The 24268-nt window shown below is 32.2% G+C and overlaps 2 protein-coding genes across 6 annotated transcripts; both read left to right on the top strand.

The window, feature by feature from the left end:
* Nucleotides 1–8871: 8871 nt before the first annotated feature.
* On the top strand, nt 8872–10284 carry LOC127800082 (glycine-rich cell wall structural protein). Of its 4 annotated transcripts, XM_052334504.1 has the most exons (3): nt 8873–9744; nt 9781–9837; nt 9880–10284. In XM_052334504.1, exons 1-3 carry the CDS (start codon nt 8961–8963, stop codon nt 10116–10118), a joined length of 1080 nt encoding a protein of 359 aa, XP_052190464.1. In that variant the 5' UTR covers nt 8873–8960; the 3' UTR covers nt 10119–10284. The 4 variants fall into 4 exon arrangements, with proteins under 4 accessions (XP_052190461.1, XP_052190464.1, XP_052190462.1 ...); XM_052334502.1 differs by having other exon boundaries at nt 9781–10284; XM_052334503.1 differs by having other exon boundaries at nt 8873–9837.
* Nucleotides 10285–15572: 5288 nt separating this feature from the next.
* Nucleotides 15573–21465, top strand: LOC127799014 (protein NPGR2-like). Of its 2 annotated transcripts, none has more exons than XM_052332691.1 (6): nt 15573–15924; nt 16611–16854; nt 17363–17615; nt 18354–19570; nt 19941–20094; nt 20968–21465. In XM_052332691.1, the coding sequence occupies exons 2-6, from the start codon at nt 16618–16620 to the stop codon at nt 21282–21284; spliced, it is 2178 nt and encodes a 725-aa protein (XP_052188651.1). In that variant the 5' UTR covers nt 15573–15924; nt 16611–16617; the 3' UTR covers nt 21285–21465. The 2 variants fall into 2 exon arrangements, with proteins under 2 accessions (XP_052188651.1, XP_052188650.1); XM_052332690.1 differs by having other exon boundaries at nt 15576–15924; nt 16566–16854.
* The last annotated feature ends 2803 nt before the right edge of the window (nt 21466–24268 follow it).

Here is a 24268-nt window from a genome sequence, read left to right as displayed (position 1 = left end):
TCCACCAGCTTGAGACAATCGAGCTCCTAAGTTTCAAATATAATTTTAAGTATCCCAATTCATTTCACCTATACAAAAGGTGAAATTCCTAAAGTAAACTAACAGAGTCACAAGCATTTATTGTAGTAACTTAGTGTTGAAGAAGACTACACCCAAAAAACCCATATTCTTGGCAGTGTTGCCATTAAGACAGACGGCGGTGATTGCTATTGTGGAATTTTTTTTTTATTAATTGATCTGTCACTCAGCACTCTTTTGACAACTCAAATGCCAGTCTTTTGGTTCCAACAACCACTGCCCCACCCCCTTCCCTTCCCTTCTTTCATATAAAATAAAATTAAAAGAAATGCATTCAAATTTGTCCAAATTCATGATATCTGCTTTGCTATGTTGGCCAACGTCGGACAATATAGTTTTGCTTGGCAGTGAGAGAAGCGCAAACTCCATGCACTGGGACTTGCGCCTGCACATAAACCCCATGTATATGGGACCCGTACCCTTTTCACTATCGGGCAAATACTACGTTACCCGGCACTGAACAACATAGCATTATCGTCATAATATCTAGGGATTTAGATCCATCAGGATTTAGATATTTACCGGTAACTAAATTAAATTTTGAGTTAGTTAGATTCCGTTTAATTTGTAAATTGATTCTTAATTTAAATTTGATTTGATTCAATTTGTAAGTTAATTCTTAATTTGAGTTTTGATTCAATTTGTAAATTGATTCTTAATTTAAGTTTAATTTGGTTCAATTTGTTCACTGACTCTTAATTTGTAGATTGATTTTTATTGAGTAACAAATCTTTTTAATCAAGTAATATTTTTAAATTAAAATTTACTTACAAAAGTTAATCAAGTAAAGATTATTTTTAGTCTAGCAATATTCTTCTTATTTGAGTAATATTAATTCTTATTCGAGTAACACTTATTTTCTAAATTAGTCATATCTTTTTGTACTTTGTTAATTTTGATTTTTTTATTTAACTAATTATTTGGTCAATTCAATTCGATTTTTTAAAAAGATTAAGTTTATTCTAAATGAGAGATAGATAAAACTATAGGGTATAAACTAGATTATAAACTTTACACATATATATTAAAAATAAATAAATTGCAGTGTAACACTGTATATAGATCCCCACCCCTTATGATTAGCAATAATACTGATATAATAACGTGGCACGATATCTTTAATGGCTTGAATGCAAAGGCTGCCATTGTATTTGATTTAAACAATAACTCACATTTGCAAATTGCAATTAATTGATCTTACCTCTCACTATTACATTAAATTTTATTTTGTAGCTTATAAGAATCGAATAATGAATCTTAGTGTAGTGATAAAGTTGTTTAAGAAATTAGTATTGTTTCGCGATTATGAGTTTAAATTTTGCTATTATATTTAATTTTAAATTTTTTAATTAAATAATATTTTAAAATACTTTATAACATGTTTCGTGAGATCAAGATAAACAACAATCAATAACATATCCAACTTTTATCTCACTATGTGAGGTCGGCTACATGAATTCTAGACTTTTATGTATTTCTGTTTTTTGTCATATCTTCATTTAGATCCATACACTTCATATCAAACTTTAATGTCTTTCCCAAAGTCTTCTTGGGTCTGCATCTACATCTTTTTTTGACTAATTATTCCATTTCATCAACTCTCCTCACATGAGCGTCTCTTGGTCTCCTTCTCACATGACCAAACCATTTTAGTCTAGTCTCTCTCATCTTCTCCTCGATTGGCACTACTCCTACCTTATTAAGAATAACTTCATTTCTAATTTTATCTTTTCTTGTATGGCCGCACATCCATCTTAACATCCTTATTTCCACTACACTCATCTTTTGCTCATGCTGGTATTTGACTGCCCAACATTCTGAGCCATACACTAAAACTGGTCTTATAGCTGTTTTATAGAATTTTCCTTTTAGTTTTAATGAAATTTTACCATCACATAACACCCCCGATGCATTTCTCCTTTTTAACCAACCTGCCTTAATTCTATGTGCAGCATCCTCGTGAATTTTTTCATCTTTTTGAATCACTGATCCCAAATATCGAAAATGGTCTTTTCTTTGTAAGATTTGGTTTCCAATTTTATTATAACATCATCTACTCTTGCATTGTTACTAAATTTACATTCCATATATTATGTTTTCTTTCTACTTAATTTAAATCCTTTAAATTCTAAATTGTTTCTCCACAACTCAATCTTAGTGTTCATTTCTTGTTTTGTTTCATCCACCAACACTATGTCGTCTACAAATAGCATACACTATAGCACCTCTGTTTGAATATCTTTAGTGAGTTCATCCATTACTAGAACAATTAAATATGGACTTAGTGTAGAACCTTAATGCAGTCCTATTGTAGTTGTAAACGGTTCAGTATCCCCTCCGCATGTTCTGACCCTTGTCTCTACACCGTGATGCTATTCTGACTCATTTCTTCTCTAAAACCCTCCATAATACTTCTCTAGGGACTCTATCATAGTCATTTTCTAGATCTATAAACACCATATGTAGGTCTTTCTGATGATCCCGATACGTTTTCATTAGGCACCTCAGTAGGTATATAGCTTCCATTGTTGACCTACCAAGCATGAAACTAAACTGATTTTTCGAGACCTTTGTTTCTTTTCTAAGCCCATGCTCTATTACTCTCTCTCAGAGTTTCATGGTATGGCTCATTAACTTAATTCTCTGTAATTTTTACGGTTTTGAACATCTCCTTTGTTCTTATATATAGGAACCAAAATACTCTTTCTCTACTAATCTAGCATATTTTTTTATTTAAGAATCACGTTAAATAATTGCGTTAGCCAAGAGATGCCATATTCTCTCATGCATTTCCATACTTCTATTGATATATTATCTAGTCTCACCGTCTTATGATTTTTCATCTTTTTTAATGCTTGCCTTATTTCATTTAAACTTATGCGTCGATAAAATGTATAACTAACATTCTCTTCGGAGTTACTAAAATGTCCTTATCTAACTCTTGTGTCGCCACCATTACTGAATAATTTTGTGAAATACTCATTCCATCTTTCCTTAATCGCTCCTTCATTCACTAATACATTTTGATTTTTATCTTTTATGCATTTCACTTGATTTAAATCCCGTGTTTTTCTTTCTCTTGCTTTAGCTAATTTATATATATTCATTTTTCTATCTTTTGTATCAAGTCGTTTATATAGATTCTCATATGTTTTTGACCTTGCTTCATTACCAGCTCTTTTTGCTACATTTTTTGCTTCTTTATAAATTTTTTTATTTTCTTTATTGTTGCATTGATATACAGCCTTATAGCAAGTTTTCTTATTTTTAATTTTCAATTGTACCTCTTCATTCCACCACCAAGACTCTTTAAGGTTAGGGGCTCTACCATTTGTCTCTCCAAGGACTACCTTTGTCGTGCTTCTCAGGGCGTTAGCCATTTCTTTCCATATTTAATTTGTTTGTCCTTTTTCATTCTATTCCCTTCTACCCCTTAATTTTTTTTTTTAAGATTAGTTGTTTCTCCCTTTTAAATCTCACCACCTGATTATTTGATTTTATTTTATGTGATTTTTTCCCTTCCAATTTCTTATTTGGACGTCAAGTAATGAGAGGTAAATATTCGGTCGATTCAATAACATGCTAAAACTGAATAGATATAAAAAATTGAACAAATATGAAAACCAAACAAACTAAAAATTGAATAAACCAAACAAATACAAAAACAACTAAAAAACTAAAAAAAAACGAAAAAAAAACCCAAAGAAACTGAAAAACCTAAAAAACCAACAAGACAAAAAATCGAAAAAACCAACAAATTCAAAAAGTTACGCGAGTAAGGTTTTTTAGTTACTTGAATAAATAGTAAAATTACATAAATAAATCTAAATATTACTCAACTAACAAAAAGAATTAGTCAATTTTTTCAAAACAACCAAGGGCCGAAAAACTTTCTATTTATTACTCCTCTACCCCTAAGATTGCATGTGAGCAATTTAATTATTACTCGAATAATGAACAATATTAGTCAATTAATCTTTATAACAGAAAATGAATTGAATTTTGAATTATTATTTTTTAGTAACAAACAATATTATTCGATTAATCCATAAAACTACACGGATAATTAGTGCATCGTACTTGATTAATATGTAACATTAATCAAATAATCAAGATTTTACTCAAGTAATCGATCGATCATGTCATTGCAATTATTTTCAATATGAAAATCAAACTAAACCGACTCTTATCTTGAATTGAACCAACAATTTCGATCTGTTTAATTCAATTATTTCAATCATAATTTTATTCACCCTAATAGTAGTGTTAAGTGACCGTAATGAGAGTACTAATCATTATCCTTGTGAATTGTTGTTTTAAGAAAAGAAAAAAAAAAAAAAAAAAGGGTGACTAGGTGAGAGTGAGACAGAAGCTTAAGAAGGTCATGTTGGGCTTAGGTTGGAGGCATGAATGAATCATGTGACGACGACGAGCTTTCCCTCTCACGGCCCATGTGAAAGCTTCACTTCTTATATATATATATATTATCTTAAACCCTCGCTTTAGCTTAATCGTGATGATTGGATGAAGGAACCATTGAAATTATTGGCCATTAATTAATGAGTGTACATATAACAGATGCAATTTTTTTTTTAATTTTAAATGCTTTGTCATTTATAGTTCACACTTATCAATATAAGTGTTCTAAATTAAATTAAAAAAGTAGCCATGACTGCCATAGAGTCCTAGACCCATATAAAAAGTACCCAGGATTTCCATTGGGCCGACTTGGGCCTGGCCTAGATAGCCAACCTTCTGGAACATATTATTACTCGTCACGCTGGCCCAACACCCATCCGGCCCATTCAATATCTGGTCTCGGAGTTCGATTAACAATAATAATAACACTATATATATTTATTTATTTTTATCTCTAGAAACTGTAACGTGGATTTAAAGCTTCACGTGTGATGTCTGCCTTTAGAAGCAGTACTTGTGGGATATACATCATTTAGCTAAGTCCTTGTAGAGTCCTCCTAGACAGTTCAGCATTAATTAAAGAAAAAAAAATATATAAATCATATTAATTTTTTAACTTCATCATTTTCTTCGCATAAATAGGAATATTTAAATTTGACAATATTCATATATTAATATGTTATATATTTATATTAATATTAAAAATAGTATAATTGAGTGCTGAAATAACAATTATATAAGTATTTCCTTTTATTTTCCCATTTTTGAACCATATCCATAGAGTGACAGGTACTAATAACATTTTTTATAAATTTTTATATTAACATTTTTATTTACAAAAGGTTCCTATATTTATTATTTATGTGTTTTTCCTCCTTTTCGTTTTTGTCATTTTAAAAATAATAATATTATTATTATTTTAATTTTATATTATATTTATTTCCATACCTAATAAATAATGGATGATTATTGGACTTTTTGGGGGTGTTAGATAGGCTGTACAGGTACAGCCACAGCCACGGGACAGCAGCGCTGTCCATGGCTTTAGAGAATTTAATTATGTGGTCAGCGCCAGCCATAATTCACTTATAATTCCACTTTCCCCTTCACTCCCCACTCTGACCCCGCAACGGTTACTTCATAACTAGGCATCCATGGTAAATTAGTTGTAGCGTCTTTCTGTTTTTTTTTTTTTATTATTATTTTAATCTCATAATAATGAAATGATAACTAATGTGTTAACCTGACACAAAATATAATATATAAATATTATTAAAAGACTAAACTCAAAATTTACATGAAAAGGGTATCATCTTCTTGAACTTTAAATTTGATCTATTAAATATTTAACATTTATAATTTACATATATTAACTATCTAATATGATTTAAAATAATGTACGAATTATACGTAGAGTAAATTAAAAATAATAATAATAATAATAAAAAATCGACTAAACCAATCATTCCTTTTGTTTTTCCTTTTATTTTTGGTTATTGTCTTTACACTCATCGACCAAGACGAAAGAACCAAGTATTTTGTTGATTATCGTTGTCTCGACCAATCTTGACTCTTCTTTTTTACTTCAACTAGCAAACTGTGAGTCGCAACCGACCCACTTTTCCCTTTTCTTTTTGCTTCAACCAGCAACTAGCGACCTACCCATCTTATCCCATTATTTTTACTCTGATCGACGACTCACAACTTATCTATTACTGAGTTTGTAATTCAACGATCACTAAACGTGGTACCTTATTACTTTGTTTTTACATGTTTAATAGTATATTTATTACACGCTCAATATTAACTAAATAATTAAGTAGTCAATAAATATGAATTATAAATATTTAGTATTTAATATATTATATTATATTATCACATTTAAGTGTATAAATAACATTTTCGATTTCCCTTTGGTTGGTTTAATTGACAGGGGGTTGCAACCATTGTTTTAAAAATCAAACCAGACCGATCAATCGGACTACTTTAACTGGGAATCGGTTGCCTATACGATCCGGTTTGACTTAGAAAATTAAATTTCCTTCAACCCAGTCAAAATCCTGTTGGACCGGTGAACCGAGAACCGAGTTGATCCTAGTTTTTTTTACCCTCTCACTTATTTTTAAAATTTTAATTATTAATTAATTCTTTAATAACATATATAACAATTATATATAAAATATTAGTTAATAATAACATTTCACATAATAATATATAGAATATTAGTATTTCAAATATATATTTAATATATATATATATTATTTAATTATAAAATATATATATATGACATCATCTGATCAGACCATTTCAATCTAATCGATTAGACTAACTAACTCGTGACCTAATTAATAGGCCGAATCGCTTCCCGCTCCAATTTTTAAAACATTGATTGCAACCATTAATTGCTTTGAAAACGTAACAAGACATCTAGCTAGCTAGGACATGGGAATAACTTCTCCATCTACCTCGCACATGTAACAGCGGTAGCAGCACATGTAATAGTGTGGTACCATTCATGATTCATGATTCATGGTTCAACTGTTCTACCTGCTCTTAATTGAGCTTGTACCCATTTGAATCCTCCCTCAATCTATCAGATAATTTGAATCCCTCTTTATTTTTAGAGTTTTAATAATATTATTATTATTTATAATGGTCATATGCAAAATTCTATAAAAAAATTTAAAAAATCTAAAACCTCATAATAACTTATTTTAGGATAAAAATGTGTAATTCTCTCGATATCGAACAAAGTGTAAACAAGATAACTTCGATATTTGAATATCCCTTCGGGAATTCTACGAAAAGTATAAGCATTATCCATAAATATGATAATTCTAATATATCTTGCAATGTTAGTATAAATGTTATCTATAAAAATCTTAACTCAGTAGATGTTTAAATATTAAGATAAACATTATATAAAAGAATCATATTTTTAAGAAATTTAGAAAAGTTCCATACTTCTCTATGAATAGATGAGCTCTCATTCTAAAAGAGCACGTCTCTAATATTAATTTCAATGTGATTTTCAAGTCTTTAGTGTATGATTTGAATATTGAAATGTTTGTGTAAGACTTTCTTATGCTATCTCATCGTTCTTTTTCATTCAAAGTTCAATTAACTTGACGATGACGTTTTTAATTATTAAATTTATTATTATATTTAAGTAACAACAATTTATAATATAATTAGGGCAAGCCAAGTTTATAGGCATGCTGGAATCTAATTATAAATATTAATATAAATATAATTTAAAAAATTAGACCAAAGATTAATTTTTTTTTTTGAGTTTATTATTACGTACCTATGAATACCCTTAATTAATAAGATACTATAATACATGTAGCAATTAATATTTTCCAAATATATGTACTTTTAAATATATAATTAAATAATAACAAATCACATTTTTTTTGGTATCAATCTTCATGGCATTAGACAAATTGACGCATGGTCAAACTGATTAAAGGGAGTTATAAGAAACTATAAATATATTTTTTCAGCGTGAGAATTTTGAGAGGTCTCATCAATGCATAGTTGTCTATCCCATCCTCTTTAAAATCAATGACCTGTCATGCCCTCCATCTGAGCAAACGAATAAGTGAGTGGTGGGCCAAATCCTAAATTTTGACTCCTCAAATAAATATAAATTATCAACATTCACACAAGAGCAAATAACTCACAATCTTGTGATAATCCAAGCTCTCGAATATGTATTATGGATTATTTGTGCCATCCCAAAGGGTATGCTATAAATATACTTTATCTGAACATAAAATATATTGATTATTATTTAACCACTACTTTAAAATAATAATTAACATTAGGCATTAATTCTATTTCATTAATAAATTGGTTTGAAGCTGGGCATCAACTATATATTATTTTGGTCATCAACTATGCATAATAAGCTGGATGGTGGGGCCCACAACTTTGACTCGGGCGTAGTGTATAATAGTGAGCTTCCCATCCATCCATCCTTCATTTCATTTAATCCGTATATCACTTACCTTTATTGATGAAACAAAAAAATTTCTTTCTCTCTTTGCATTGTAAAAGTCTTAATGATATTTGTAAGTTAATACATTCATTAATTAGAATATATCATAATTAAGACTAAACGTATAAATCTGAGGAGGGTTGAGGAGGCATCTTGGGTTGTATTTGTATGAAAGATGATGGGAAAAGGCATTAATAATTAATTGAAGATAATAAACAAAAACGCGTAGTAATAATGGTCTGAATGTGGCGATATGGCAGATAGTTGTTGAGGCCATTTAATGTGTAAAATCAGATCCAGAGTGTCAAAAGTCAAATTCATCAGAGTGGGACTTGAAGATCGTCCTTTAATTGCTAGCTTCTCTATAAATGAATGCATTACTCTCGTGCTGTTAATTCGTGCTAACAGAGAAATATTGTTCAGAGAGGGTTCTCTGAACATTCCTTGAAGACGGTGATCGATGATGGCGATGAGACTTGCAGTGTTATCGGTGCTTTGCTTCCATGTTCTGGCGACTGTGGTGGCGGGCAGAGATGTGGCGACTGTGAGGCGTGATAGGGAGGAGAAGTTTCTGAGTCCGGGTAAAGGGGGAGGATTTGGGGGTGGGTTTGGGGGCGGGGCTGGCGGTGGAGGTGGATTTGGAGGTGGTGCAGGGTTTGGAGGTGGCGTTGGTGCAGGCGGCGGATTTGGAGGAGGGGGTGGATTAGGTGGTGGCGGGGGCGGTGGTGCTGGCGGCGGAGGTGGTCTTGGTGGGGGTGGGGGTCTAGGCGGTGGTGCAGGTGGTGGAATTGGAAAAGGTGGAGGAGTGGGTGGTGGAGTTGGAGGAGGAATTGGGAAAGGTGGAGGAGTTGGCGGAGGAGCTGGTGGTGGGTTTGGGAAAGGTGGTGGAGTCGGGGGAGGCATTGGCAAGGGTGGTGGTGTTGGTGGTGGATTTGGAAAGGGCGGTGGAGCCGGTGGGGGATTGGGAAAAGGTGGCGGAGTCGGGGGAGGAGCTGGTGGAGGATTTGGGAAAGGTGGTGGAGTTGGGGGAGGAGCTGGAGGTGGTGCTGGTGGCGGATTTGGGAAAGGTGGTGGAATTGGCGGAGGAGCTGGAGGCGGTGGTGGTGCAGGCGGTGGAGCAGGTGGGGGATTTGGAAAAGGTGGCGGGGTCGGGGGAGGAGCTGGTGGAGGATTTGGGAAAGGTGGTGGAATTGGGGGAGGAGCTGGGGGTGGTGCTGGTGGCGGCATTGGGGGAGGAGCTGGGGGTGGTGCTGGTGGCGGCATTGGGGGAGGAGCTGGAGGCGGTGGTGGTGCAGGTGGCGGATTTGGGGGAGGAGCTGGAGGTGGTGGTGGTGCAGGTGGCGGATTTGGGGGAGGAGCTGGAGCTGGTGGTGGTGCAGGGGGAGGATTTGGAAAAGGAGGTGGAATTGGTGGTGGCGGTGGAGCCGGCGGAGGGTTTGGAAAGGGCGGTGGTGGCGGAGTTGGTGGAGGATTCGGGAAAGGAGGCGGAGTTGGGGGCGGTGCCGGGGGAGGATTCGGTAAGGGCGGAGGCATTGGTGGTGGAATAGGAGGCGGCGGCGGGGGTGGAGTAGGTGGGGGATTTGGTGGAGGAGTAGGAGGCGGCATTGGAGGTCATTGAACTGCAATACGTTGCTTGAAACGCGAAATCGCTTTCAATATACACCCCAAAAACAGTGCTGCTTCAACTGTTTCTGTATCATCTACCCATCAATCAGTACTACTACTTTGAATAATTTTGTCAAATTTATTATTGAGATTAATTAAATATTTATCTCTATATGTAACGGCTTTACGTATCGCGTTCGAATATATAAACAGCAAACAGATGATGATGATGATGATCATGATGATCATGATTCATGATCGAAGCCAATTACATGCACGACAGTGGGAATGGGCTAAACATATTATTAAGTCAAACGCATAGTCAACGCAGATATCTAATTATTTAAAAATGTTGTGAGCTTAGGCACAATAAAGGGATTTGATGAAGAACTATGATTGCACCACATGACCAATTGGATGTCTGCTTGGTATACAAATAAGATCGTCTCGCATGGATGATTGGGTCTGAAATCCATAGATCGACCTAGCCAACATATGATATGGTTTGGGCAGGGGCTTGGGTTTGGGTTTGGGCCTAATTCATTGGGTCACGTTTTTCTCCCTGCCTTGAAAGGCCTTCTATCTATATTCCGGCATTGGATTCAAACCCAACCCCTTTATGGGCAATTTTGTCTTTTCACTACGATTGAAATTTCCTCAGGCCAAAAATATAATTTTTATGTTACCAATTTGATACCAAAAAAAATAAATTATCTTTATCTTATTTACTAAATTTCTCTGGTATTTAAAAATAAAAAATAAAAATTGCCCTTTTTCTAACCAAAACTTAGCCTTTAAATGCATATAAATAGCAGTATTTTATGAAAATATTTATGCTTGAATATATTTTACATAAAAATAAATCAAATATGAAATTCATGTATATTGAACCACTTGAATATGGAAGAGATGGGCCCACTGGCAAAGGCCCATCATGCATATTGGGCCTCAAATTCATGGAAGGGCGAGAGGTCTATTTGGACGGTCTCAGGCCCGAAGTCAGTCCATCACCTAAATCCAAAATAAAAAACTAAAATTGAACAACCAAGTTTTTGAATTGATGTGTTATAGGTAAAATCTAATTAAAAATTAAGAAAATTTAAAAGTTAAAAATAATTTGTTGGGCTAAAAATGTATAAATGTTATGCATAAAAATTATGATCCTAATCGATTTTAAGATATACATTATCCATAAAAATATTAATTCTATGAAATTTAAGAAAGTGTCATCTTCCTTTATAAATAAACAGACTTTTATTTTAAAATGTCCGGTCTCTGATAATAATTTTAATACAACTTTTAATTTTTTAATGTTTGACTTTAAGAATTGAAATTTTTATACTAAGACTTTCTCAAACCCTCTAATTGTTCATTTTCTTATAAATTCCAAACAATTTAAACAATGATATTTATAGGTAATAAATTTATTATTATATTTTAAAAAGAACAAATATCAATTGGAAGAATAGTAAAATAAATATCACTCTAGCCTACCTGTTATTCTTTTATGATCTACAAGCTACATGCCACACTTGGAGTTATTTTTAAGATAATGGCAAAGGCTGAATTGTTTACTTGTGTGCAAAGCAAAGCAAAGCAAAGCAATGCAACCTTTGGTCTCTTCTGGAAAAGGACAGTTTGCCAGCAAGTTATAATTACTTTTAAGTTATAATTGCTTTTTAGGTTTTGATAGCTAAAAAAAAGTGAAATATACAAAATATTATAAATAAAAATATGTTTTATTATATTTATTAAATTTATTTTAAAAATTTATGTACCTTATTTTAATTTTTTTTAAAAATAAATTACTCTTTTTCATATTCAAATAAATTATATTAGATCTTATAGATATGTAATTTTAATGTAATTATATTTTACTCATTTTAATAAATACTATCTTAATAAATTTATTTATTTAAAAAAATATGTGTATCTTTGGTTATTTTTAGCACTTTTAATAATTTTAAAAATACTGATATGAAATGTTTTAAGAGATTGTTTGGATAGCTTTTTCTTAAATAGAGCTTTAAGCTAGTTTTAGCTTAAAGATGTTCAAATTTGTTGAGTTACGTACTCTTTTAAGCTAATAAAAGCATTGATAAAAAAAGTTTATAAGTTGTGAAAAATTATAAAATGATAAAAAAAGAACAAATCAAAACTCATCATTTTGCTTTATATACGTTTATGTTTTTTTTTTGCGTGTTTATTTAAAATTTTTATTATTTTAATTACACTCTTAATATTTTTTGAGTTAATTTAATTTTACATACTTTGAATTTTTTTTATGTGATAGTTTAAAGTTTTGTTATTTTAATTACATTTATATATTTATATTTTTTAATCAATTTAATTTCTATATTTTGATGTATATAAGAAAAATAAAATAAAATAAGTTAATTTAATTTTTTTTACACTAATATATAATTATTAAATTAATTAAAAAATACTGATATAGAGATGCCCATCGTGGACGTGGACTCCCCCCCCCCCCCCCCATACATAGAGACCATCCTCCCATTCCCACATGCATGTATACATATAATTTTATATTTTTTAAATATTATTATCTAAATAAATTATTGATTCTAGTTTATTTAATTAAAGTGATAGTTACTTTAATAATTATAATTAATAATTTATTTTTTTAATCAAAACAAAATTTATACATATTTTTTTTTAATTGTGTCTATCAAATTGGAGTGTAATTGAATTGATCAAATTATTCAAATTAAATAGATTAATTTTTTTCTAAAACTGAATCAATTCAATTGAATAGATACTCAAATCAAATAGATTAAAAAATTTAAAAAAATTAAAATATCGAATCATTTATGTTGTCGGATACTTACTTAGTCTAGTCAATAACAAATTTAAAACTCTCCCTAATTAGATCCCCTATTTCGGTCTTTCCCAAATTAAATCACATTAGACATATCTAAGTAATTTGATTGATTCAATTACATTCTTATCTGACAAACATAATCAAAAAAAGACAAAATATGTATAAATTATGTTATAATTAAAAAAATAAATAAATTTTTTATTATGATTATAATTACAATTATTAAAGTAATTATAATTTTAACTGAACAAACTAGAATTAATAATTTATTTAGATAATAAGTTATAATAATATTTAAAAAAATATAAAATTACATGCATGCATGCATGTAGGGGGGGTGATGGTTGAGATGGGGCCGCGTTGTTGGGCAACATAAAAATGTCCAAGATCAATTATGTAGAGATGTAATTGAAAAAAATATATATAATTAACATAAAAGAAATTTAAAGTATAAAAGTTAAATTCACTGGATAATACATTTACAAAAATATAATTGAAATAATAAATTATAAAAAAAATATAAAATTACAAAAGCAAAAATAAGTATTTGACAAAAAAAAAAAATCACTATTTGTGAAAATAAATACATTAAAAATATATAGATATAACCATATTTTCAACTCCATTGCCGACAATGGGGTTGCTCGCGGCGATAGAGTTGCTTACCGGGGATTGGCTACAATGCCGGTGACAGTCCATCGCCCACAATGTAGGGGGAGATATATATATATATATATATACGTATATATAGAGATAGAGATAGACCGACACATGGGGAGGGGAGAGAAAGAGAGTGACTAAAACTCGCCGGAAATGGGTTTTGCTGGCAATTAGAACCAGTGGTTTTTGGAAACCGTCATCGCTGCAACGGGTTCCAGCCACCTAGAACCCGAAAAGAAACATACAAATAGATAGAAAGAGAAAGAGGAATGGAGGAACGACCGGCGGCCACTGATTGCTGCTTCATCCTCTTCCTTCAGCTGCTGCTCCTTCGTCTTTCTTTCTTCACTATGTTGCTAGTTCTTCTTCTTCATTTGTTGCCGGCGGTTGACATTTGGTAGTGATGTCGGAGATGAAGACAGTGACGCCGAAAAATGAGCTAGTGAAGCTGGAGATCAAGCAATGGGAAAGAGGAGAAGGAAGATGAGAAGGAAGAGATTTGCGGGTTGGGATATTTGGGATGTGGTTGGAAAATTTTAATTTATTTGAGGGTAAAATAGTATTTTAAATAATTTTTCTAAAATAATATATTATATTATCTACGATATTAAATTCATATTTTTAACGTTTTTTGTGTGATTATTTAAATTTTTTATTATTTTAATAATATTATTGACTTAATTTTATTTTTATCTTTTTCTTATATAATAATTTAAATTTTTTATTATTTTAATTATATTATTAGATTTATATTTTTGAATTAATTTAATATTTATATATATAAATAAAATAAAATAAAAAAATACACATCACACTGTTTATGTCAAATTATAAGAATTAAATTAACTTTAAAATATAAGTTTAAGAGTGTGATATAGAAAATAAAAGGTTTTAATTATTTAAAAAAATTAAAACATAAAAATTAAATTAATTTTAAAATATAAATAAAATAATAAATAATTTTAAAAAATGTATATTGAATAGCAATACTGAAATGTTACCCGCGTAAGGTAATCTTATGTTACTCGATGCGGCCCCGCCCACCACCAAATTCCCTCCCCCCACCATGCTGCCATGCAGGCAATCCCCTCCCCACCACAGCTCCCAGACACCCCTACCACAATATATATAATAATTTTATATTTTTTTAAAAAATATTACTATAAATTATTATTTAAATACATTATTCTAATTATAATTATAATTATTAAAATAATTATAATTATAATTAGAATAGTAATTTATAGTAATAATTAATTAATTATAATTATAATTATTAAAATAATTATAATTATAATTAGAATAATGTATTTAAATAATAATTTATAGTAATATTTTTTAAAAAAATATAAAATTATTATATATATTGTGGTGGGGGGTGTCTGGGAGCTGGGGAGGGGGGGATTGCCTGCATGGCAGCATGGGTGGGGGGAAGGAATTTGGTGGTGGGTGGGGCCCGCGTCGGGCAACATAAGGTTGCCCGAGGCGGTCAACATATCAGTTCTGTATTAAATAGATGCTTAACTCTGCAACTTATCTAATGATACATACAAACATAATTGTTTGGTGACAAAAAGCTGGAATTGGTTAGCTGGCAAAACTTCAATGGGGTCACATCAAAATTTTGGGACTGACAGTGCATTATTAAGCATGCACCGCCGTGCAATGACAGTAAAACCCAAAGGGCAAAGGCTCCCAGTTTCAAATTCATCTATCTAAAGAAATGAAGAAAAGATGGGAGCCAGCACTCGGCAGCCAGCCAAAGCGAAAAAAATTAAGAATCATTCATTGGGCAGATGGGAAGTTGACTGAAGAATTAATGAGTGGGGGGCAATAAATTTCAAAACTGGGCCCCTTTGGACATTCCTAATTCCTAATTCCTAATTCCTTCCCCAAGCTCTGACCTTTCTTCTTGCGAAGCGTGAACAATTCTAATTACCGATTAATTACTTCCATATTATGATTATTGTTATTATTATTATGTTTTATGATTAGACTATTCGGTAGAAAAGGTTAAAAACAAAATCCCAGCCGTTAACAACTCTGAAAATAGAATCAGATCGTTTGTTGGGTTTCATATTCAATGCGCCAACTCCCCTGACTTTTTGAATCCGTCTGAAGTACTACTGCTGAACTACACCTGCCCAGAAATAACTACAGAAAGTTATTTACCAAAAGGGCTCTTCGGACTTTGGATTCTTGGGTAAGCCAGAAAATCAAGCAACCTTTCTTTTTTCTTGGATGAACTGGAGGGATGGATGGTGGTGGTGTTGATGTCTTGTGGGCTCGGTCAATAATCCCTTTTCTGGATCAAAAGGTACCTTGTTAATAATGTGATTTCTTGACTACCGGTGCTGCTTCTGTCTTGATATGTATGCGAGTCTCTTTTTCTTCAACTTGAGGTCTTTTAATTTTGTTTTATTTGCTGCTTTATGGTGTGTTTGGTAGTGCATTTAACTGGGTTTAGATGAATTTATATTGGGTTCTTTGACTGTTATATACGCCTTTGAGTGGGTGGTTCTGTGAATTGGGGCACGGGCAAATGCGGATGGGTATTGTATAAAAAAAATGTCCTAGCTCTGGTTGTTAGGGTTTAAGGTTTGAACTTCGTTTTGAGTTTTGAGAGTTTTATAAGGTTTCTCGTCAGGTTGATTCTGTTTTGGTGGATATGTTTATGAACTTTGTTATGTTTTCAGAGGAAGTTTGGATTTTATGGTCTAAATATTAACCCTTATACAGGAGAAGAGAAGAGAAGAGAATGAGAGAATTTTGATTTCTTTCTCCATCTGGGGTTAAATGCCTGTCATGGCTGCAGCATATACATTTTCATTTCCTTGCCCTGAATAGTTACTCTCTGGTTTCGAATATGCCATTTTGTTGATAAATTAAGAACTCATGAATTCATAAACAAGGAAGTTGTTAGTTAAGTTCTTGAGAGGGTTTCTAATATTTTTGCAGTTTTTGACTTATTGGTCAAGTTTGATGAGTGAGAATGAAAATTAGGAATTGGATGAATAAAAGAAAAACTAGTGCCAGTGGAAGGCTGCGAAAGATGATGAAATGTATTTGTTCCGGGGAGCAGTTGAGAGCAGATGAAATAATTCCTTCATCAGAGTCGCTTGCTACGCGGGACTACTCAGCGAGTGGGTATTCCTCTCGAGCTGGTGAAGCTGATTCAAAGTTGGATACCGGCAACATTGAAGAAGCTGAATCGTCTCTCCGTGAGAGTGGCTTTCTGAACTATGAGGTCAGCTTCTTTCTCTCATCCCGTTGTGTGCTGAACTTTTGAACCTTTTGGTTGCATTTGCAATTATCCCAACAGACGATGTTACAGTATACAAATTTGATATCATTTATGGTTTTCATAATCTCATTCTCATATGTAGAGGTAACCCAGAAAATTGATGTACTTTTACCACAGATTACTTAGATATTTGTTTTTTAATTGGCATACTGTCACTCTTTATTTTTGTTGCAATGAGGTTGTGTACTTAGATATCATTTATTGTTTCTTAGGGAGTTTGTAGACTATCTTAAGATAATGGTCCTCATTTATGTCCGTACTTTGGAGCTCTTGATACGCCAATCTGATGTCAGCGGTATGGTAGTTAGATACTTGAGATGAGAAAATAGACAATATTTCCAGTTTTGAGATTTTTACTGATCCACTTGCAATCGCTTGTAGTAAAATTTTGTGTAGTTTCAATATATATCTTACAACTTGTCATGAGCTAAAAGACCTTTTCAACACATAGGAAGCAAGAGCATTATTAGGTCGGCTTGAGTATCAGAAAGGGAATGTAGAGGCTGCTCTTCATGTATTTGAAGGAATAGATGTTGCTGCTGTGACCCCTAAGATGAAGATTTCCCTGGCTAGAAGATCTGAGCTCCCTAGACGCCATTCACAAAGTGATGCTGTGCCACCAATGTCTATGCATGCTGTCAGTTTACTTCTTGAGGCAATTTTTCTCAAGGCGAAGTCATTGCAGGCTCTAGGAAGGTTTAAAGGTGTTCCTGCTCTTTCCAGGATTCTCCATATTATTGATTTATTTGGTGATCTGCCTTTGTGTTAATTTATGTTGATATTTTCATTTCATGAACTTTCTAGTTCAACTGTTGTTTGAAAAATAAGCTAACACACATGGAGATGCTCCAAATTTAAACATGTGCTGAATGAATAGGCTGTATAAAACACATGCAGAAATAAACACATACAGGTTATACACATACATGGGAAACAGTGTTAAAATCAGCAATTTTCAGAAGGATAAACTGTTTTAGAATGGGCATAACCATGCATATCATGCTATTTGAATAACATGCATAAGAGAGTGTGCGTGTGTGTGCATGTTTTTTTATCAATTATATGAGGAAGAGGAACAATCACAAGCTTGTTTGAATTAGTGCATATTGATTACTGCTGGTTGTGTTATGCCTTTCAGTAGTTCCTCTTTTACATGTTGATCATATAAAAGGCTTTTAAGACTGTTGCTACCTTTAATTGATTAGTTTGGAAATCACTTTTATCTGTGATATATATAGACAATCGTAAATAAAACTAGCCTCCTGTATGCTTTAATATTGTGTTTGTAGGAACCTCTCTCTCTCTCTCTCTCACACACACACACACACACACAAAGCACACAAACACATGCCCACAACACAAGGAAATGTGGATCACCTGAAGCTCGGACTTACATATCCCTCTTTATGATGGCTAATCCTTTTTCCTCTGCTTATGTGCAGAAGCTGCTCAATCATGCGATGTAATTCTGGACACTGTTGAATCTGCATTACCTGAGGGATTGCCTGAAAATTTTGCTGCTGATTGTAAATTGCAGGAGACCTTGAGTAAAGCTGTAGAGTTACTGCCAGAGCTGTGGAAACTTGCTTGGGTTCCGCAAGAAACAATATTGTCATACAGGCGGGCCCTCCTCTATCATTGGCATCTTGATGTGGAGACCATAACGAAGATAGAAAAAGAATTTGCAATTTTTCTTCTTTACAGCGGAAGTCATGCAACGCCTCCAAATCTTCGCTCCCAGATGGAAAGTTCCTTTGTACCAGGAAATAATACAGAAGAGGCCGTTCTTTTGCTAATGATTATTCTTAGAAAATTCGTACTTGGAAGGATTGGATGGGACCCATCAGTTTTGGATCACCTTTCATTTGCACTATCTATTGCAGGCGAGTTTAGGGCCCTTGCCCATCAGATTGAAGAGTTGCCTACTGGGATCATGGAAAGAAAAGAACAATTCAGCACTCTAGCTTTATGTTACTATGGGGAAGGTGAGAGAACTGTGGCCATGAATCTGTTGAGGAACCTGTTGAATGATAGGGAGAACCATAACTGCAGTTTTGAGCTATTACTGGCTTCAAAGATTTGTGGGGAAAATCCCGAATGTGTTGAAGAAGGTATAGTGTATGCCCGGAAAGTCCTCCCCATACTCAAAGGAAGATGTCAACAGATGGTAAGTGTTGCAAACTGTTTGCTTGGCATCTTACTTTCAGCCCAATCTAGAAATGTTGCCTCTGATTCTCAGAGAATTTCAAGACATTCCGAGGCACTTGAGGCACTAGAAACTTCCAACAGAATGATAAGGGGTATGAACCCTAATATTTTATTCCATCTTAGTCTGGAAAATGCTGAGCAGAGAAAACTGGATGTCTCTCTTTACTATGCAAAGCAACTGTTGAAACTTGAGGCTGGTTCTAGTGTTAAAGGATGGATCCTTCTAGCTCGCATTTTGTCAGCTCAAAAGCGGTATGTTGATGCTGTGAATATAATTAATGCTGCTTTAGATGAGACCGGAAAGTGGGATCAAGCAGAGCTGCTTCGTACCAAAGCTAAACTTCAGATTGCACAAGGCCAACTAAAGGATGCAATAGAAACATATACCCATCTTCTTGCAGTTCTTCAAGTCCAGAGTAAAAACTTTGGGGTTCAGAAGAAGCCTTTGAAGGTAAGTATTGGATGATATACATGTTAAGTTCGTTTGAATGATTTATCTATAGCCTGGATGGAAAGGTCTAAAGAATTTCTTTTCATTGGAGGTCATATTCTATGCGTTTCCTTGAATAGATCAAGGATTTGCTTCAAAGTGTCTGTTTTTTATCAAGTAATACTCCAGACCATTTATTAACCTGTGGTTTCCATACTTTAATTAGGTTTCTATAAAGAAAATGTTAAAAAAAAATTATTCCAAAAAAAGGAAGGTTAAAATTTAACGTTGAATTCTGCATTGAGTTAACCAGAAGTCTGCTGGTATGGATGAGTTGTTTAGTTGTATCACTAAGTTTTCTAATCTTTTTCTTTGTTTTTTGTTTATGCAGAATAGGGTAAGCAGAGACAGAAGTCTCGAAATGGAAACATGGCATGATCTTGCAGATGTGTACACGAGTTTATCGCAGTGGAGGGATGCGGAGGTCTGTCTTTTAAAATCCAAGAATATCAATCCTCATTCTGCTTCTAGATGGCACTCCACAGGTACAGTATGCTTCATTCACTCTCTGCCCTCTTACCCACTATTTTGTTGGAATTTTGATTTATACGCAGGCCAGCTAGCTAACTAGACCTTCTTTTTGTACCAACTGATATGGTTCTGTACTTCATCTCTTCCTTCTAAATAACCATATGAACATTATGCCATTAATTTCTAGAAGTGAACTTGCCATATTAGTTGGCATTTACATCCAATACACTTGTTTTATATTCAAAGTGTTTCCTCTTCCCTCAATTTTAATCTTCCAAAGCAATAGTACTTGGAGGCTTACTAAGTTGATTGTAATATAGTCTTTTTTTTTTTTTTCCATTTCTAAATCAGAAAGAACTTTTGCACCTCGGTTTGTTTCTACCTTTCAAGAAAAGTATCAGTATCAATATTGTTTGCCTTGTAGTAACATTGGCAAGCCCGGGGTCTCATGTTTTGGGATATGCTTAAACTTGTAATCTCTCCCCTCTGTGTATAAACCAAACTTGTTCAGAAGGCAAATTTGAAGTTGAAACATTGAATCCATTTTTCGAACTTTTCTTTGGATACGAGTTTAAAGGGTGATGAAGATAATGAGAATATACAATCGAACTTTTCATTGCTTGTGTTTCCAACAAAATCTTCATCATGCAGTAGAGGCAACGATAAAGCTAGCCTGCGATTCAAAGCTGATGCTTTGAGTTTGATTCATCATTATGTAATTGCTCCATATTCTTTAGCCATACAAGCTCCCTTTCTGTGTGTATTCTTTGTTGAGAAAGAACAAACAAATCATTCTTTCACTTAGAGGTAGAGACAAAGATCGATCAATGTGGCGCCCGGCTCATGTAACTTAAAAAGATTTCAAAAGGTTATGGTGACTTTTGTAGGTTTGCTCTACAAGGCAAAGGGCCTCCACAGGGAAGCTCTCAAATCCTTCGAGAAGTCTCTGGATGTTGATCCCAATCACGTTCCTAGCTTGATCTCCACAGCCGTTGTTCTTAGAGAGCTCAGCGACCAATCCCTCCCGGTTGCGCGTAGCTTTCTGACGGATGCGCTGCGGCTCGACAGAACGAACCCTTCTGCTTGGTACAATCTTGGGCTACTTTACAAGGCCGAGGTTGGTGCATTGGCGCTAGAAGCTGCCGAATGTTTTGAGGCGGCAGCCCTTCTCCTGGAATCTGCACCGGTTGAACCCTTCAGATAGATGATGAGTTCAGTTGATCCATCTCACCTAATCTGTTTCTGATAAAGCAAAAACAGCCAGATAGATCATATATATATATATATATATATGTATTTAGTTTTGAAGAGGTGGTAGTTAACTTATGTAATAGAATGTGTTTATATGCAATGTTTAATTTGATTACTGATTTTATATTTGGTAATGGCTATAGTCCATGGACAAAGTTGCATGCTATTGGATATGGAACAGTTTTATCTTACATTTATATATTTGTAAATGTAAGATAAGACTGTTTATGTGATGCTCTTGTGTCCCTTAAATTACCCTTAAATTTGCTTGTTCCTGGTCTTTGCGTCCATTTGAAGTCGTGCATTGGAGCGTCTTTGGCCTTAAAAGACGACAACATCTGGAGCCGTTTATTATTTTCTATTTCATGTAGCTCTTGTGTTGTTGTTTAGATTTAATTTTGTGTGGATCTTGAGTGTTTGGTTCACTTATGTGATAGTATACGTTAAGGTATGCCTTAGTTTGTATTCTATATAGATTTTTTCTTTCTATTTATACACCTCAATTACTTAAAAAAAAGTACCCTTAAATTTGTCCTAAAAAATGAGTAGTTTGAAGGGCCAAAAGCATATTTATGCTTTTAAATTTTTGTAATTGTCTCTTATGGAACTTCATATTTTTTGTGGTTCTATACGTGTTTATGATCTTAAACCAAAAGTATATTTATATTCTTGCTTCTTTTTCTTTTTTTTTAATTTTAATTTTTTTGTGATTTTAAATGTGTTTCAAAATTGCACAAAGTCACTCATTTAAATACTTGATCAGCAAGTGATACGTACTTGCATTGACGTAATAATTTTTTTGTATCTCCTCAGTTGCCCCTTCTCTTTCTCAGGCATCTCATCTATTTTTAGTGTTTCCTCAGCTTCCTCTCTCTTCGACGACATCTTCTCAACTCCTTCTGTTCCTCCAGCATCTCCTTAACTCCATATCTCTCTAATTGTGTCTCCTCTATCTCTAGTGTCTCTTGGATCACCTTCGGTTATGTTTCCTAAAATAAATGCTACCTTTATACTAGCCATATATTTGATCTCCCAAATGTTGGGGTGATCGCTGAGTCAAGCATACTTGTGATCCGTCTAACTTGATTGGCCTATGTAGTCCAACAGAAAGAGACACATGGGAAGTCAAATAAAAATGAGACATAGCTAGGGAGAGAGAAAGGGAAGAGAGTTGAAGAGACAAAGGAAAACTATTATGTAGTACGTATCTATTCAAGTAATTTTATACGTTTTATGACGTACATTTAGAACCACATTAAATTTAAAGGAATAAATATGTTTTTAGTCTATGTTCAATTGCACATTTAAAACAATCAAAAGTTTAGGATTTCACAACAAAAAAGAAAATGCAAAAAATCAGTTACATAAATATATTTTTGGCCTTGTTTAAATTATCTTTATATATATAAAATTATGATAGTCTGAAATAAAAACTCCTGCCAAAACTTGCATTAATAATTTGCATTTAGTACTTATTGCATTAATAATTTAAAATTTTCAATTACTTTAAAACAACAAGTATTAATTACTGTAAAATTCATAATGGATTTTAAATACGTAAGTTTTTCAATGCTAATAATGGATTTTTCAATACATTATTATGTGAAGATTAAATATTTAATTAATTCATCAATTAATCAAAAATAAATATTATTTATGAGGGATATAAATAAACACTTAAAGTATTAATTAAATCACAAAAAATTGTTCATTAAATAAAATTTTATTTTTATATAATATAATAATATATAATATATTATATTAAAGTATAATAGTTTCCAAATTTTTGTTTCCTCTAAAAATCTGCCAAGTTATTTTTGCATATAAAATTTATATTAATTTTGCATGGATTTTTTAAGAAATATTAATAGACAACTTGAACTATTAATTAAGTTATATAAAATTATCTATTTATTTAAAATTTTATCTTTATATCTTTATTCTATATATATATAATATTAAAATAAGATAGTCAAACAAAGTATTTTATCAAGTGTCAATCGATAGTGAATTTTTTTCCCTCAAAAACTTGTATTAAATCAAATGTAATGATTAATCAATTATTAATTTTACTTTAATAATTATATTATTATCTTGAAAATGTGATATCTTAACAAATTCATAAAAAAATATTTAAGGTTGTCAAATGCTTGATTTTTTCAATGTTAATTAATATTTAAGGTATCACATTTTTAAGACTATGGAATAATCAAAATTCATATTTTTAAAAATTTGTTATTATTGAAAAACTTATTCTTACTCATATTTAAGAATTTTAATTTATATTTATAATATAATAAATAGAAAATAACGAACGTCTTTGAGTTTATATATTATAAATTTTATAATATTTATTTATAAATAAATATAATATAATAAATAAAAAAAATTATAAATATTTTGCTAAGTGATTTACTTAATATGTTAATTATTCTTTAACATATTGAATGGCGATATATTGAATTAAGAGTATTCTCTATTAGTATATTGAATAACGAATAATTAATTAAACTTAAATTTTGATAAAAGATTAAATATTAAAAAAAAATTATAATTATTAATTATGTTAGAATTATTTAAAATAACAAGTTTAATCTTTTATTTTTAAATTAAACTCTTCCGTGCAGCGCACGAATTTATCACTAATTTTAGATAAAAGGATAAAACCACTACTAGGAATTGAGGTGTTTGAGATTTTTAAGAATTCTAAATCCTAGATGAATTAGTGTTGTAATTAGATTGGATAAAACTGATTGATCTGGTTTGGTTCCAATGGATTATAATCAGTTTTGAATTTTTTATTTTTAATATATTTATTTAAAAATATACTCATATTTGTATAAATAATTTGAATAAAAATTTTAAATAAAGGATTAACTAGTTTATATTATATTATTATTATTATTATTAGAACCGCCTTAAAATTTCATTTCCCGC

The sequence above is a fragment of the Diospyros lotus genome, chromosome 4 (assembly GCF_014633365.1).
Source record: "Diospyros lotus cultivar Yz01 chromosome 4, ASM1463336v1, whole genome shotgun sequence".
Lineage (NCBI taxonomy): Eukaryota > Viridiplantae > Streptophyta > Magnoliopsida > Ericales > Ebenaceae > Diospyros > Diospyros lotus.
This window is presented reverse-complemented; position numbering and strand designations above follow the sequence as displayed.